The 17,772-nt window shown below is 40.1% G+C and overlaps 2 protein-coding genes across 8 annotated transcripts in view; one reads left to right on the forward strand and one right to left on the reverse strand.

The window, feature by feature from the left end:
• LOC108261932 (scavenger receptor cysteine-rich type 1 protein M130) overlaps positions 1-3,654 on the reverse strand; it is a 102,518-nt gene extending 98,864 nt beyond the window's left edge. For 4 of the 7 annotated variants that reach the window (XR_008398396.1, XR_008398397.1, XM_053688390.1 and 1 more), the window contains exon 1: positions 3,250-3,654. The gene's annotated coding sequence lies outside the window, so the exon portion shown is untranslated. The remainder of the gene's footprint in view (positions 1-3,249) is intronic. The other 3 variants (XM_053688388.1, XM_053688387.1, XM_053688389.1) reach the window with 3 other exon arrangements.
• A 6,902-nt stretch (positions 3,655-10,556) lies between these two features.
• Positions 10,557-17,507, forward strand: LOC128635383 (antigen WC1.1-like). Its single transcript, XM_053688132.1, has 9 exons — positions 10,557-10,598; positions 12,360-12,804; positions 12,977-13,296; positions 13,387-13,720; positions 13,805-14,125; positions 14,333-14,662; positions 16,084-16,389; positions 16,588-16,653; positions 17,113-17,507. The coding sequence occupies exons 1-9, from the start codon at positions 10,557-10,559 to the stop codon at positions 17,505-17,507; spliced, it is 2,559 nt and encodes an 852-aa protein (XP_053544107.1).
• The last annotated feature ends 265 nt before the right edge of the window (positions 17,508-17,772 follow it).

Genomic DNA, 17,772 nt, shown 5'->3' on the forward strand with positions numbered 1-17,772 from the left:
AAGCTTAGGGTCCAGTAAAATTAGTTTTGAAATGATCTTGTCCATTATGACTCTTACCTCTTCCCAGAATAATTTAGTCCTTCTGCATTGCCAAATACAATGAAGCAAAGTTCCTCCAGCATCCATACATTTTGTACATATGTCTGGTACATTTTTATTATATCTATTTAATTCCACCGGTGCTACATATGTCCTCATTAACCATTTATACTGTATGAGTTTAAGGCGTGTATTTATAGACATAGTATGAGCCTTAGTACAAGCTACTTTCCAACCAATTTGGTTTGTAGTTTGTTTCTGTAGTCTTTCTGCTGTGTCTGAGTATATGTATGAGGGAAGAGGTAGGGTTAGATTATGAGATTCCATTTCTGTCCAATGTGGAGACTCACATGTTGAGAAGTAGAACATTACAGACCTCAGTGGTGCAGCCCAGTAATACCACAATAAGTTTGGGCATTTTAAGCCCCCTCTGTCAAATGGTAAATACAACAAAGACAAACGAAGCCTTGCTCTCCTGTTGTTCCAAATAAATCTGAAAACATGGTTTTAATTCTTGAAAAGAGATCTGAAGGTGGTAGTAGTGGAATATTTTGAAATAAGTAAAGTAGTTTGGGTAGTATATTCATTTTTAAAATATTAATTCTCCCAATTATAGATACTGGTAGTGACATCCATCTATCAATTGACTCCTTCATTTCCAGCATTAAAAGGTTCATAGTTAGCTTCAACAACCTTTTCCAGTCTTGGCAAAATCTGTACTCTCAAATATTTAAACTGTTCTACAACATTAAATTGAATTACCTCTGAAATCGGATTCCCTCTCTCATTTGAATGGAGCAGTAATATAGAAGATTTAGTGTTATTTACCTTATGTCCCGAGATAGCACCAAATGTCTTAATTATCTCCAACACAGCTGGAATTGATTTACTTATATCCGACATAAATAGAATGACATCGTCAGCATACAAAGATATTCTGTGTTCTCTCAGCCCTACCGCTATTCCACAAAATCGCTGATGTGAATCCAAGAGGTTCAAATGCTAATGTGAACAACAAAGGAGAGAGCGGACAACCCTGTCGGCATCCTTTACTGTTTTTTATTGGTTTTGACATATTTCTATTTGTCAAGATTTCTGCAGTTGAATTTTTATATATTACCTTAATGCATTTTATGAAATTATTTCCACTTCCAAATCTTTCTAAAACATTGAAAAGATAGGGCCTTTCAACCCAAACAAAGGCCTTTTCAGCATCTAATGATAGGAGAGCTGTATCGGACATTCCTTTGTTAGTATGAATGATGTTCAGTACCCTTCTCACATTATGGAAACCTTGCCTTCCCATTTTGAATCCATTTTGATCTTTATCGATGGAATTTGGTAATATTTTTGTAACCGTTTTGCTGAAAGTTTACATATTATCTTAAGGTCAGAATTTAACAGACTCATGTTTTCACATTTGTCAGAGGGTTTACCTGGTTTTGGCAGTAATGTAATCAGAGCAGTGTTCATAGAGGGTGGAAAACTTTCTTTCTGAAATGCCTCCAGAAACATTTCCAATAGTGGAGTTAACAATTTGTTTTTACATTTTTTATACATATCAACTGAAGACCATCTGGTCCTGCCGTTTTTCCTTACTTCAAGTCAACAATGGCTTGCCCTATCTCTTCCCCATTAATTTCCATCCCCAGGTCTTCTTTATGTTCATCTGGGAAATGAGGTATAGGTAGTTCATCTAAAAACCTGTTTTATATAATTCTTCATAGTAACCTCTAAAGGCATCATTAATTTCTATAGGACCCACTGCAACCTTCCCATTGGTTAAAACGGTTGTAATTGATGTTTTGATGTCCAATTGTTTAATCTGCCTTGCTAATAGTTTACCCGATTTATCTCCTTATTCAAAGAATGATTGCTTTAGTCACATAAGACTTTGAGCTTGTGTATCTAATCATATGTCCTCTGAGGAAAGCTTTAAATGCTTCCCACTTTGTACATGCAGAAGTTTGTGTAGTATTAATTTCAAAGAACTCTTCTATCTGTGTATCTATATATTTCACAAATTCTTCATCTTGTTACCATTTATGCTGAAAATGCCCTCTAGCTGGGTCTTTTGTCAATTTTTTATCCACATATTCTATACAGCATGGGGCGTGATCCAAAATCGCGATAATATCATAGAAGCTGTTATGAATTTTGGGCCGTAATTCTGAAGAAATTAAAAAATAATCAGTTCGAGAATATGTCTTGAATATATTTGAGTAACAAGAGTAGGAATTTTGGTATGCGGTTCCAGTTCTCTCCAAATATCTAACAAATTAAATTCAATGATATAAGGAAGAATAGCTGCTCTACACCTATTATGTGATTGATCCACTCCTGTGGATCTATTCATACTGGCATTCAATGTACAATTAAAATCCCCTGCTATCACGTATAGTCCTGCTAATGTCGAGAGAGTAAGGAACAGATCTACAAAAAAATTAGGATTGTCTATATTGGGGTCATACAAATTTACCAAGTTTAAGTTTTCTGATACTAGAGAACCTTGGACTAGTAAATATCTTCCAGACTTATCTTTAAGTCTTTGTTTCACTTGAAGTGGGACTGTTTTATGAAAGAGGGTCCTAACTCCTCTGTCCTGGGATGAGAATGATGTGTATACACTACCCTGCCATCTCCTCCTCATCTTTGTAATGTCCTGTTCTAAAAGGAGTCAGGATTTGGGAGTCCAATTTTGTAGTCCATTTCCTTTCATTTATTCAAGTTTTCTAAGTGTTTGTAGACCTCTGCAGTTCCAAGAAACAAAATTAAGAGTCACTCCATGAGACATCTCTAATAAATGCTGAAAATATATCACCTTGCAATATGAAAATAAGCTTACAGGGGAGCTTGGGAAACTCGGATGCTCGAACCCGCATCCAACACACTGAACATGAACTACTTCCCTTTTCCCACTTCCGTGAGAACCCCCAAGAATCATCCTGACTCCCGATATCACTAACGCCCGTTCCACACTTAGTGAGGATCAGTCAGACCACTCTTTATCGCCCTCTAACGGAACACTCGCTGCCACTATCTTATGACAACAGTTAACACTCGTGGGTAATATGTTTGCTTTAAATCTATCCCACATAAAGTACCTGAAAATGGCTTCAGTAATGGCTAGTACACTTTCAGAATGCTGCTTAAACCAGACAGGCGATGTGACAGTGATTTAGTGCATGCTGCTGTATGTAAATGTTCTACCGTTTATTTTAAACTCCCGCCAGTATCCTCCTGGATTTTCTTGACAAACTCTCAGGCTTCGGTTGGTGTTTAAAAAGTTTAGGTTTGTTCTTTATGTGTTACCAGCAGTCTGGCAGGGTGACTCACTCCATGTCGGATCTCCAAAGTGCGCAGCTCCTGGCGGATTGGATCGGATCGTTTCCTCAGTTGGTGTACTCTCGTGGCCAAGTCAGCATAAAACCTTATTTTCTGGTTCTTGTACCGAATGTCTTTTTTAGCCTACACAGCTGCAATAACTGCCTGTGTAACGGGTATGGAAAACATTCCATAAATTGAACGTGTAGAATTACACAAAAGGAGATGTGTACCTGGTGACTGTCTGTTTGTGTGAGTGCTTTCCTTTTTGGTTGTTGTGATGTCATGTGGGTTGTGTAATTTCCTGTTTTAGCTCCTCCTCTTCCCTTTCGTGTTACGGGTGAGTGGGAGAGGTGGGATTCATTTTTGAGTTTTCAGTAATCTTGTTTCATATTTATTTAAATCATCATTTATATACTTATGTACTCATTTTAATTTGTGTATAATTTTATTTTATTTATCTGTGATTATTTTTGTTGTTTCACCCTTCTTTTTGAGTGATTTTTTTGTATTTTGTTTCAACATGTGCTCTCCCCTTTCGTGTTATGGTTGAATGGGAGAGAGAGAGAGAGAGAGAGAGAGAGAAAGAGAGACTTTATTTCATATATTTCCCTGCGTGTATGACGTATACTTGAACACTTGCCAGTTGGTTAAGGTTTTGCTGTTTGGGGCATATTCACTCGCAGTCGTTTTTACATTGTGTGTTTTCCCTTTGCATTTGAAACATGTTTGAGGTTATTGGCCAAGACAATTTCAGCCCTGTGAAACAATCTAATGTCACTTTCCCATTGGGCAGGGGTGGTGGACCCGAAATATATCGCAATGAGGGAGTGTCTGAAATTACTACTCGTTGTTATGGCAGAGGGAGTGCCAAAGCTAATGTGGGACTTGACCAAGTGCACGCAGTTGATTCAGTGATCGGTGCTTCTGTAGGTCCAGCAGCTAGCTCTACCCCAATCACGCGCCCAGATACTGAACGTGTCGTTACTCCTGAGTCATTAGAGGGCATCATTTCAGATCTGGCTCAGAAAATAGGGGAGAGTATTTCAGCCAGCCTTAACCTTGCGCACCAGCCCAGTCTCAGCGCTCCAGTGAGTGCATTGATGTATCAGGCCTGAAGGTGATAGTACAGCAAATCCGGCACCTCCACCATTCTTCTGGGGCGATAAGAGTGATTCATTTACTGTGCATGCGTGAGAAGATATGATGTGCAGTTATTTAAACAGAATGTTTGTGGATTACGTTTTGGATCACGTTTTGAATTTGTCTGCCTGTCTCTCTTTTAAAATAAACAACAGTTCATACTGCATAATGCAGTGTCTCCGGCTTTTAACAATATCTAATTGGAAGTGAAATGTTAAGAATTCTTAATTATTTTTAATTAGACAATTACTATATTAGGTCACAACTAAGAAACATGAATATTTTAGAAAATACATTTATTGTTTATTATAAATATAAATGTTTTTTTTTTTGTTATGACTGATTTGACTTTTTATTACAAAAATGACAGTTTTTATGTAAGTGTTTTTTTACACCCCCCCCCCCCCCCCCCCCCTTTTTAGCAAAATAAACCACGCACTGGACGAGAAGCTGCGTCAGGAAACGTGTTAAATGATGGGGTTAGTGTAATGAATATTCCTCATGGTAAACTGACCCCTATGTACATGTTCTTTTAATATCGCATTCTTACATGGTTTTTAATGTACCCATGACCACTCATCAGCCTTCATTCAAACTGGGTTTTATTTTATTTTATTCTGCAGTAATTTTAGTAAATCAGATCTCTAGTCTTGGAAAGGGAACAAATTCAGACTAGTAAAACAACACAATACTTAAATATCGAGTAATAAAAAAAAAAATGACAAAAACCAAACTGACACCAAGACCTTAACAAAACCACTTTAAGGCAATGAAAGAATCCAACTCCCAAATCTCTCAACTCTCTTCCCGAATCAGTGTCCTAGGTTATTGTCTGTAACTGCCCAGTTCAGCCATGAAACTCTGTCTGAGCGCTGATTGGCTTCCTCGACACTGCACAACAATAATAATAATAATAATAATAAACTTTATTTTATAAAGCGCCTTTAAAAGCAGCTTCTCAAAGCACTGTACGTAAAATCACAGTCCACAGAAAAATAAAACAAATCAAAGTTAATAAGAACAAAAACAACAACATTAATAATAAAAATAACTATAAAACAATCATAAAAAGACATCAGCAGTCGAATGCAAGTTTAAAAAAGTGTGTCTTGAGAAGAGATTTAAAAATTCCAAGAGTCTGGGCTTCCCTGAGTTCAGGAGGAAGAGAGTTCCAAAGTGAAGGAGCAGAGACAGAAGCCCCGTCACCCAGAGATTTTAGGTGTGTTTGTGCTACAGGTAACAGATTACACTGTGAGGAGCGCAGTCTGTGATTTGGGGTGTAAGGGATTAATAAGCCAGATAAGTATTGCAGAGCCAAACCATGTAATGCCTTGTATGTCAAATCATGATCTTGAAATCAACACGGAACCTGACCGGGAGCCCGTGCAAGGACTCCAGAACATGAGTAATATGTTCACATGGCCTGGTTCCGGTCAGGATCCTGGCGGCAGAGTTTTGTACATATTGCAATTTGTTGATTGTGGATTTAGAAACTCTGGATAAAACGGCGTTACGGTAATCCAACCGAGTGACAACAAATGAAGTTTAGTATGGGGCGCGGTCTAGCTATATTTCTGAGGGGAAAAAAGGATGCTTTAACAGTGCTCTGAACAAAAAAAATCAAATGTAAGACTGGTATCAAAAATTACTTCAAGGTTCCTCATCTTACTTTGAGTCTCTAGAACAGAGCCATCAACAAACAGAGACCGTGGAGCAGCTTTGAGAATTTGATGACAGGAACCTATAAGCATGACTTCAGTTTTCCCGCTGTTCAGGCACAGAAAGTTATTGTTCATCCATGTTTTTATCTCAGAAATACATTCAGAAAGAAAACAAACATGAATGTTTTCACCAGATTTAGAGTGAATGTAGATTTGGGTATCGTCAGCATAAAAGTGATAGTGGATAGTAGGGCCTAAAACTGAACCCTGAGGAACACCAGTGAGCACAGAGCTAGTGTCAGACCTGTAACCACCCATAGAAATAAACTGGGAACGGTCAGTAAAATAGGATTTAAACCAGTTTAAAACTGTCCCAGACACACCAAGAACTCTTTCAAGGCAGGTAAGTAAAAGACCATGATCCACAGTATCGAAGGCGGCTCTAAGATCAAGAAGAATAAGAAGTGAGGTAGCTCCAGAATCAGAGGCCATCAACAAGTCATTTTGACTTTGACCAACGCCGTTCAGTGCTGTGAAATTTATGAAAACCTGACTGAAGGGGTTCAAAGAGGTTATTAATTGTAAGATGATTACAGAACAAGTATTTTTGCCAAAAACTGAAGATATGAGATGGGACGAAAATTGTTAAAATCATCCACAGAAACATTTTCTTTCTTGGGTACAGGTGTAACAGTAGCAGTGTTTAGAACTGCTGGAACGATCCCAGTATCCAATGATTCATTTATAATGCTGAGGATAGCAGGGCACCACACAGCGAAGCATGATTTAAATAGGTTTGTGGGAATTGGATCCAGCAAGCAAGTGGTAGATTTCATGCCGGATTCCTCCCTTGTGAGAGCCTCAGAATCAAGCAGTGAGAAATGAGTGAAAGAAACACCAGTGAACGCAGATGGACGAAGGAGTGAAGAGGCAGAGTCAGGTGTGACAGGAATTTCTTTGCGAACATTATCAATCTTAGAATTGAAAAACTGAAGAAAAGAATCACACAGCTGCTGAGAAACAGGAAAAGTGGTAACAGCATTAACCTGAAGCAATCTGTTTATGGTTTGGAACAAGTGTCTGGGATTATTTTGATTATTTAAAATAGCCTGAGAGAAGTAAGAGGATCTTTCAGTCTCCATTAGTGCTCGATAATCACCCAGAAGATCCTTCCATGCTTGATAGTAGACATTCAGTCCAGTAACCACTTCCGGAAGGTTACTGTTCGGATGGTCGGCTCACTTGGATGATACAGTTCCAGGTTAAAGAAGACAGCTGAATGATCAGACAGTCCAATAACCAGATAACCAATGCCAGATAACCTCGGGAGGTCAAATACTCCAAAGCCCGCTGGAGTGATCTGGTTAAACAAGAGTCCATCATTTACTTTATGCCAGGTTTCAGTTAAAAACAACAAGTCCAGCTTTTTATCTGTAAGAAAATCCGATAAAAGCAGCGCTTTGTTATTCAGGGACCGGGCATTTAATAACCCAGCATAAGCCTGGCTCTGAAGCGGAGACGACGGTGGTTTAATCTCCACGCGGGGAACCGATATTAAATTACTGTGATCAACACCAGTATGGAGCAGTTTGTTGGTCTTATGTCGACAGATGGGGACAAAGATGTTAGGAGAGGATGAGACAGCAAAACTGCGCCTCAAACCCCGATGGATATATCACTTAGGGCATAGCAATCCAGCGTCTCGACAGATTCTGTAAGAGTCTTTGCCTAGACAATAAGAGCTCTGTTTTAAATTCAGAAGCTGGCGTGTAGTGTACCTTGAGAGCAGACTCACAAGGCCAGAGCGTGTGAAAGTCCAAAGCGTACTGCGAGCACAAAGTCGTACAGTCCTCACACACAGCCGGACCGAGGCGTTGATTCCCCGTTACACGCTGCAGGTTATTCCAGGTGGAACACAGAAATAAAAACAACAGTCCAAAGTATATAAAATGGCACCACCACATCGCAATCATAACGGCACTAAACACAATATAACTTAAATAACTCGCAGTTATTTAAAACAATATAACTTAAAATAACAAACAAAAACCAACAAAACGGCAACAGGAGCAGTAGCAAAACGCGCCAGCGTACCCTGTCACTGGGTTGTATGTACTGGTTTTACAATAAATTGGGTTGCATGTAAGCTATATCCACTTTAATCTGAATAAATTAGAAAACGCATCCTTTTTTTTTTTGTATTTTGTATTTTACAACACCGAGACGGCGTTTTTGTCCAGCATCAACGGAGCTTTTCAAAAAACGGCATTTTCACATTGCAGTATTAGCCACCTAAACCAGCTTCCTGGTTCAGGCCTCTGACGGAGAAATCCTAATAATCCTTACGAAAACAATAGAGCCCTGTACACTTTCAGTGCCTGGTCACTAATAATAATAATAATAATAATAATAATAATAATAATAATAATAATAATCCTCACAGCGCCCTCTGCAGATCACTTAAGAGAAAAACACATTTCACTAAACAGAAATCTCAGTGTGGAAGTGCTTTACTGCCATCTTGTGGACGCTAAATTTTAATGTTAGTAATAAAAAAATAATTAAATAATCTTTCACATTTAATCACTCATGTTTTTAATCCTGAAACACAGACTAAATGCTTGTGTATTTAAAAAATAATATCTAATAGGAAGTGACATGGTAAGAATTATTGAGTCAAAATGTTCTAATATTCCTTAAAATTATTATTAAATAAATGTTAAACTTCAGTAAAAAAAAAAAAAAAAGTCTAGAAATGATTTATTGTTGATCATGATATAATGTTGTAATAAAGTAATAATAAATATTAAACGTGTGTGTGTGTGTGTGTGTGTGTGTGTGTCTGTGTGTGTGTGTGTGTGTGTGTGTGTGTGTGTGTGTAGCTGATGTAGTTGCAGTGTGCTGCAGTGGTTTATCAGTGTGTGTGTGTGTGTGTGTGTGTGTGTGTGTGTGTGTGTGTGTGTGTGGCTGATGTAGTTGCAGTGTGCTGCAGTGGTTTATCAGTGTGTGTATCTGCTCTGTGCAGCTGTCAGGCATTAATGCTGTACGACAGCCGAGTGCTTCCTCTCTCTGAAATCAGTGTGTGATGTGGTCGACTCTCGTCAGTCACACACCTCAGAGACGGGAGGCGGAGCTCTGTTCCTCAGTCACACACCTCAGAGACGGGAGGCGGAGCTCTGTTCATCAGCGCTGACGTTATTTTGATATATATGGAGAAAGTGAGAGATGCCTCGTCTGATTTGTTATTGAGGCTGTGTGATGATTTCCTCTCGTCTTTCTAATAAGGTAACAGTGTGTGTGATTGGTGGCTGTCTCTCTCTCTCTGTCTGTCTCTCTGTCTCTCTCTCTGTAGGGGGCTGAGTGAGGGGACACACTTCTCTCAGTCTCTCTGGGCAAGTGGAGGTGAACACATCGTGTACAGCGAGGAGGGAGATGGAAATCTGTCTGACTTTTATTCTTCTCTCATCCACACTCACACTCACAGCAGCTGGTAAGTACACACTGATTATTCACACTAAAACATCACACACTTCTCACTTTAACAGTAGCCACCATTTTTAATCCTGAAATGGGAGAAATTTTCCTGGACTGATCGTAACTTTATAAAGAGTGAAAGTCTTTAATTTTTATAGAATTTAAAAAGCTGTACATGAGCGTACACACATCATCCTCAGGGGTTTTTCTGCGGCCTCAGTTATAAAATCAGGTCCCGATTAATGATTACAGTTTACACAGGGTTTATTGTGTGTGTGTGTGTGTGTGTGTGGTGATAGAGAGAAAGTGTGTGTGTGTGTGTGTGTGTGTGTGTGTGTGTGTGTGTGTGTGTGTGTGTGTGTGTGTGTGTGTGTGTGTGTTTGTGTGTGTGTGTGTGTGTGTGAGAGAGAGAGAGAGAGAGGGAGAGAGAGTATGTTTGTGTGCATGTAGGTGTGTGTGTGTGTGTGTGTGTGTGTGTGTGTGTGTGTGTGTGTGTGTGTGTGTGTGTGAGAGAGAGAGAGAGAAAGAGAGAGAGAGAGAGTATGTGTGTGTTTTGTAGTGTGTGTGTGTGTGTGTGTGTGTGTGCATTTGTTTGAATCCTCATAAATGATGACAGAAAATAAAACCCCTCTCTCTCTCTCTCTCTCGCAGACAGTGTGAGGTTGGTGAATGGAAGTCGCTGTGTTGGGAGAGTGGAGGTCCTTCATGATGGACAGTGGGGAACAGTGTGTCATGGTGGCTGGGATATGAGAGAAGCTGCGGTGGTGTGTAGAGAGCTGCACTGTGGGGAGCCTGTAAATGTGCGGTATGCTGCTCACTTTGGACGGGGATCAGGAACAATCTGGATGAATGGTGTGGACTGTAGTGGATCAGAGACAACACTGAAGAACTGTAGCTCAGCAGAGTGGGGGAATAATGACTGTGATCATCGTGGTGATGCTGGAGTCACCTGCTCAGGTAAACTGCTTTTAATCATAATATTTAAGATGTGTTCTAGAAAATATCATAATTAACACAATGTATGTTAAAGTTCTATGAAATAAATGTTGAGTGTAATAGATTGAGCTGTCAGTGTCTGGTGTAAAGTCCACTTTGATTAACATGACAAAGTGTTGAACACGACAACGCTGCAGTCTGGTGTTAAAACTGCTTTAGAGGAACTCCAAACTGTGTGACGAGTAATAACATTGTAGTAGTAGTAATAATAATAATAATAATAATAATAATAATAATAATAATAATACAGTTAATGTTTTTCAATTATTCCATAAATTCATGTGCATAGAAATACATTATAAATAAAGCTTGTGAACACATCCTTATCCCAGGTAACTCCATATGGGGTCTCAACCCCAGGTTACCAGCTCATGCCTTAAATCATTCACACTTAGATTGTGTTTGATTTAGATCAAACAACAGTGAACTCATTTACATTTACGGCATTTGGCAGATGCCTTTGACTTACATTTATCTCATTTATACATCTGAGCAGTTTAGGGTTAAGGGCCTTGCTCAAGGGCCCAACAGTGGCAGCACTGGGATTTAAACTAACAATCTTCCGATCAGTAGTCCAACATCTTAACCACTGCACTACCACTGCCCTCAGAACTGTGATTATTACAGTCTGGTCAGTTTATCCTTCAAACTGTGGGGTTTCTTTACAGGAGAGCGCACTAATTCAACATTACATTTACATTTATTCTTTTAGCAGACTCTTTCATCCAAAGCGACTTACAAATGAGGAAATACAAACAACGTGATACATTCAGCAGAGAACAATACAAGTAGTGCTACCACACAAGATTTTTAACTGAGTGCTAGAGGAGCAAAGTGCACAGCATTAATATATATATATATATATATATATAGAGTGGGGGCATGTAGGGGTTTAGTAGGCACTACCAGGCGTCGGTCGTTAACTGATTGCAGGTTGCAGAATGGAATATAAACCTCGAGGAGAGTGCTGACGTAGGGGGCGCTGTTCCAGACGAGGTCTTGTGCGTGAGCATCAAGGCCTTGAATTTGATCCTGGCGGCTACAGGAAGCCAGTGGAGGAAAATGAAGAGGGGTGTGACGTGGGTCCTTTTGGGCTATTTTAAAACAAGGTTTGCTGCTGCATTCTGAATCATCTGAATTAACACGTTGCAATTATTCAGACTATTTATGCAGCAATGTATTCTCAATATACTTCACGCCTATTAGATTTATTTTAATGCTCACCAGCTTCTCATTCATGTATCAGCACATTCGTTTTAAAAGTGTCATTTTCAGTGGTCTAGACGCTATTAAAAAACCTGGTCTCTTGTCCCAACTTTAGAGTCATGAATTACATGCAGGTGATTTTAATAATCTGAGTGAAGAAATCATCAAACTGACTTAAGCAGCTGCGTAACCCGACTCTGAATATGAGGAACTTTTCCTGTTTACATATTGATGTTACTTTTGGACTTAAGTCACTGACTCTGAATCCGGCCCACTGTAATTGTTGTGACTCTTAAACACTATTTCTGTAACTTTAATGTTCATTATGACTTCACCACTTTAAATATCTGTGTTTTAATGTAGGGAATGAAGCTGAGAATTATGATGACACCCTTACAGCTGACCAGAAGACAGTTATACTGACAGGTATGTAATAATGCGACAGTTTTTAATCTCAGTCATGAACACAGTCATAAATAACATCAAAGTGGATTTACTGTCATTGATTCCATTCAGAACATACCAGACTACTGTGATGCTGCTGTTACCACTAATACACTAATATTATATATACGCACACCATTCATCTGTATACATCTCTCTCTCTCTCTCTCTCTCTCTCTCTCTCTCTCTCTCTCTCTCTCTCTCTCTCTCTCAGACAGTGTGAGGTTGGTGAATGGTGGAAGTCGCTGTGCTGGAAGAGTGGAGGTTCTTCATGATGGACAGTGGGGAACAGTGTGTGGTTCTGCCTGGGATATGAAAGATGCTGCAGTGGTGTGTAGAGAGCTGCGCTGTGGGGAGGCTGTAGAGCTGCGGTATTGGGCTGCGTTTGGACAAGGATCAGGACCAATCTGGATATATGATTTGTACTGCAGAGGATCAGAGTTGACACTGAACAATTGTAGCTCTCAAGGAGGACATATCTGTGATCATGTTATTGATGCTGGAGTCATCTGCTCAGGTAAACTGCTGTATTTAGGGGGAAAAAAGGTTAATTATTAGCATGATTGATTTGATTAATTGTAATTGGTTTTATTTAAATTGAAAGTGTTTTGTAACTACAGTAGAATGTTTCTTAATGGCAAAGCTTCTTAAAAATGTGCACAATATTTACACAATTAAATTAAACACAGGTCAGAATTTGAGACTCACTGCGGGTCCTCACCGGTGCTCTGGGAGAGTGGAGGTGATTCTTGGAGGTTCCTGGTCCACAGTGTGTGATGCTGACTTTGACCAGCAGGATGCAGAGGTTGTGTGTCGAGAGCTGGGCTGTGGGATTCCTGTGAAGGTGCTGGGATCAGCTGCTTTTGGCCGAGGGGAGGGTCAGGTGTGGACAGAGGAGCTTCAGTGTAGAGGAAATGAATCTCAGATTTACTTCTGTCCAACATCATCTCCACTCAAACACTCAAACTGCTCCCATTACAGCGATGTGGGATTAATATGTTCTGGTGAAGTATCATGATTTAACTTCTGTTTAAATAGAGAACACATACCTGTCAATCAAACTTTAAGCTGTCTTTGTTAATTTTCCTCTTTCACTGAGCTCTCGGCTGTTTGTTCAGGTCACACAGGGGCGCGGCTGGTGAACGGACCGGACTCCTGTTCTGGTCGAGTGGAGCTCCAGTACCTCGGTGACTGGGGCACAGTTTGTGCTGTAGGCTGGGATATGAGAGCTGCAGATGTTCTCTGTGCACAGCTGGATTGTGGGAGTGCTGTGGCTGTGGTGGAGGTGGACTGGTTTGGGGAGGGGAGTGGCCACATCTGGGCTGATGTGTTTGATTGTCAGGGGAAGGAGACACACCTATCACAATGTGGCATCTCATCATGGAGTCGAGCTGCATGCTCTCATAAACACGATGCTGGAGTCATCTGTAATGGTGAGATATTAACATCACCTACACCACGTTAGTGAATAAAGTCAGTGTTCATTAGAATATTTAAATGATGTTCTTCTGCTTCAGGATCATCCGTGGCGTTTCATGAGGGGCGAGTGCGGTTGTCTGGAGGGAGCGAGTGTCAGGGGGAGGTGGAGATTTATTTCAGGCAGGACTGGAGGAGAGTTCTCCTGGACTCGTGGAGTCTGTCTGAGGCGTCTGTGCTCTGCAGACAGCTGGGCTGTGGCTCCGTGCTGAACTACCGCTCCTCTCCATCCACCACTGAACACAAACACATGTGTGTAACGGGTTTCAGCTGCTCTGGGAGTGAAGCTCATCTGGGGAACTGCAGCAGTGCACAACCTGTCAACTGCAGCTCCGGGGAACAGCTGTACATCACCTGCTCAGGTAAGCAGCACAACACCTACCAATGAGCAGCTATTAACAACCGTAATAAATATATTTATAATTCTAAAATATCCTCTTAAATATACAGCCTAATTAAATGTTATATTTCCTGTAATTTTTAATTAATATAATATTAATCTTATATAATTTGTGAAATAGAGAAAAGATGAATCACTTGGTCTACACATATTTTGAACCATTCTGCAGGTATCTTTAACCCCGCCCTCAGCTCCATCAGGCTGGTTGGTTCTGGGGGAGACTGTGCAGGAAGGCTGGAGGTTTTCCACAGCGGCTCGTGGGGGACAGTGTGTGATGACTCGTGGGATATTGAGGATGCGCAGGTGGTGTGCAGACAGCTGCAGTGTGGAGTGGCCCTCAGTACCCACATACCAGCCTGGTTTGGTCCTGGAACTGGGTCCATATGGCTGAATGAGGTGGAGTGTGAGGGGAACGAGACGTCCCTGTGGAACTGCAGATTTCAGCTGTGTGAAGAGGGTGAATGTGGACACCAGGAGGACGTAGGAGTCGTGTGCTCAGGTACACTGTCAATTATCTACAATAATGTTTATGAAGTTATTGTTCATAAAAGCAGCAGATGTCCTTATCTCTGAGTGAGGAATTTATATCCATATTTTAAATAATAATAATAATAATAATAGGGATCCACCGAAAGTTCGGCAACCAAAATTGTTCAGTCGAACAACGAAAGTGCTTTTTTTTGCTATTTTCGGCTGAATAATTTTGGTTGCCGAACATTCAGTGCATCCCTATTATTATTATTATTATTATTATTATTATTATTATTAAAAATATGTATAAATAAATAAGTGAAAAGGCCGAATAAATTTGACCGAATAATGACGTGTTTGATGACGTGACCAAATAGCCTAGCGACCAGAGTGAGACGCGCAAATGTCACGACCTCCACTTCCGGCAGCGCGCTCGGAGAGATGAGGGGGCGAGCGCATTCACGAGCTACGTGCACGACTGGTCACCGAGCACATGCTCTTCGGATGTTGACAACTGTTGTTTACTGTGGACATGTGCGTTTAATTGTTTCTGTTCCGGAGTATTCTGTCACATCACGAGATATAAGGGAGTAGAGTACAGAAGCAGGTAAACACCTATTTATTGAAGGGCAGGCAGACAAATCCAAATCGTAATCCAAAAAATGTAGTCCAGACAGGCAAAGGGTCGGGCGATTGGCAAACAGGCGTAAACGGGGCAAAGCAGGAATCAGAGTCGCGTCACAGAAAACAGGGTCACAACACAAAACAAGAAACATGAGCTAGTACTATGGACTGGGAGCGGAGAGACCAGCGGGGACTAAATGAACTGATCTATAGTTTAAACTAACTAAATCAATCAAGGAACATAACATTAACAACGTATCTAACTCTACTATATCTACTCTAATACTCCACGAGGTGTACAGGGACGCGAGCGGTATATATCCCCAATATCATCAGCCCTATAGAACCCAATAGAACCAGTTTCTGCACTCTACAGAGTGTTCCATTCTTTCAGCAGTCGGTTATAGGCCGAACATTGGCTATTCAAGGGGCTCAAAGATGACCACGTAAAAATATTTTTATTTTACTCATTTATTTATTTAAAGTTATATTGTGCCTTGTTGGTAGCCTGTGCCTGCTGGGAATGTTCAGTGTTAAATATTTTGAAATTGTAGTTTTTGTAAATGATTTTTTTCTTTGAAAAGCAAGACAAAATAGTAAAAAGCACATTTTGACTATTTAATTTATGCAATGGTGAAAAAAATGGCTAAATAAATGAAAAAAAATAATGTGAAAAAACGTGTTCGGTATTTAGCCTTCGGCCAAGTTTTCCATTATATTCGGCTTCGGCAAAGAATTTTCATTTCGGTGCATCCCTAAATAATAATATTATTTGTTAATAATAAACAAATTTATACTCAGTTTGAGTCGTTGTTCTTCCACCAGAGTTTAAAGAGATCCGACTCACGGAGGACTGTGTGGGGAATCTGGAAGTGTTCTACAATGGAACCTGGGGTAATGTGTGTCACAATCAGATGGACGAGGAGACAGTAAACATGGTGTGTCGAGAGCTGAACTGTGGAAGACGTGGCAGTCTGTCAAACACTGAAGCACGAGTAAAATCTGCTCCTAACTGGCTGGATTATCTGAAGTGTAGGAAACACGACTCTAATCTGTGGCAGTGTCCATCTTCACCCTGGGGACAGAACAGATGTGATAATGGTGATGAGGTGGCTCGTATTACCTGCACAGGTGGGTGGAGTCAGACTTTTCTGTTTCTGTACGTTGCCATAAACTGCAGTGTTTGATTGTGAATAGTGTATAACTAATGTTGCTGAAATATAAAGTGTATTTGGCAGAAATTGATGTTAGAAGTCTGAGAAAAGTCTGCTCTGAGAGATAAAGCTGCATGTGAGACTTTTCATTAATGCATGTATTTTATTACTGCAGATGATGGAAAGTCTCTACGTACACAAGAAAAGTGCTCTTCATTTCCCTCTCAGAAACACTGCTCAAGTAAGGATATATAAGGAAAAGCTGTTAGTACTGTTCTTCATTTGCATTTGTTAGTGACAGAAGATATTTCCTCATCTGTTTATAAAACCATTTTCTGAGGACTTTAATGTATTTCCTCATATAACCATCCTGAGGGCATCAATCTTCCTCACATTTCATGAAACTTAAACCAGCAGAGATCAAATCAGTAAACAGAACCCAAAGCTGATCTTACTGCTTCAAATTATTTCATTCTGCAGAAAATGTATTTATTTATAACATTTAATAAGCAGCTGAATTTCAGGATGTTTGTAATTAGTTTCAGATTCTTTTTCAGAACAAAACAAAATAATTTTGGGTAAACTAGAGCATGTTGAGTATAATATAAGGTTATATTATCATTGTGTTGTAGTGAGCTGTGTGACTGGAGCTGTTATTCAGCGTTGGTGTGTTTCCTCATGTGTGATGTGTGTGATGTAGAGCACTGGTCTCTCAGGCTGAGTGGAGGAGAGGGAAGCTGCTCTGGGAGGTTGGAGGTGTATCATAACGCTACGTGGGGCTCCGTTTGTGATGATCAGTGGAACATCAGGAACGCTCAGGTGGTGTGCAGACAGCTGGGCTGTGGGTCGGCGCTGAGTGCTGATAGGAATGTTAGTTCTGGTCCTGGTGAAGGGACTATCTGGCTGAACAGAGTGAAGTGTCGAGGGGATGAGATTCACCTGTGGGACTGTCATCATTCCCTGAAGAAACACACTGACTGCTCTCCTGCTGGAGTCACCTGTGCAGGTCAGAGGCGTGTGCTAACTTTTCAGCTTCCTGTCTCCACTCATTACACTTTTCTCCCAGTGTTAAGACCTGATAACTTTTATTTATAATCTTAGATATTAGTTTGAAAGCTCAGACCCTAAACTGTAATACACTGATCAGCAGCTCATAACCCTTATTTAGTGAGAGTATATTTTATTATATGATAGAAAGTGTTTTTATATTCTGTAAATACAGACGTGTCCACTACTACACCCATCACCACCACCACCACCACCACCACATCAGGTATGTATATTTGTTTCAATACAATATTTGTTACTGTTCATCATTTTTTTTAAATATTTATGATTACAGTGTTGTATCAAGATCCTC

Source organism: Ictalurus punctatus, chromosome 19 (genome assembly GCF_001660625.3).
Source record: "Ictalurus punctatus breed USDA103 chromosome 19, Coco_2.0, whole genome shotgun sequence".
NCBI classification, from domain to species: Eukaryota; Metazoa; Chordata; class Actinopteri; order Siluriformes; family Ictaluridae; genus Ictalurus; species Ictalurus punctatus.

Bases quoted from the DNA above. Each gene is read 5' to 3' on its own strand.
- LOC128635383 (XM_053688132.1), top strand. From the start codon at position 10,557: ATGACTGTGATCATCGTGGTGATGCTGGAGTCACCTGCTCAG. The intron at 12,805-12,976 runs GTAAACTGCTGT...AATTAAACACAG, and splicing joins TGCTGGAGTCATCTGCTCAG to GTCAGAATTTGAGACTCACT. The intron at 14,126-14,332 runs GTAAGCAGCACA...ACCATTCTGCAG, and splicing joins GCTGTACATCACCTGCTCAG to GTATCTTTAACCCCGCCCTC.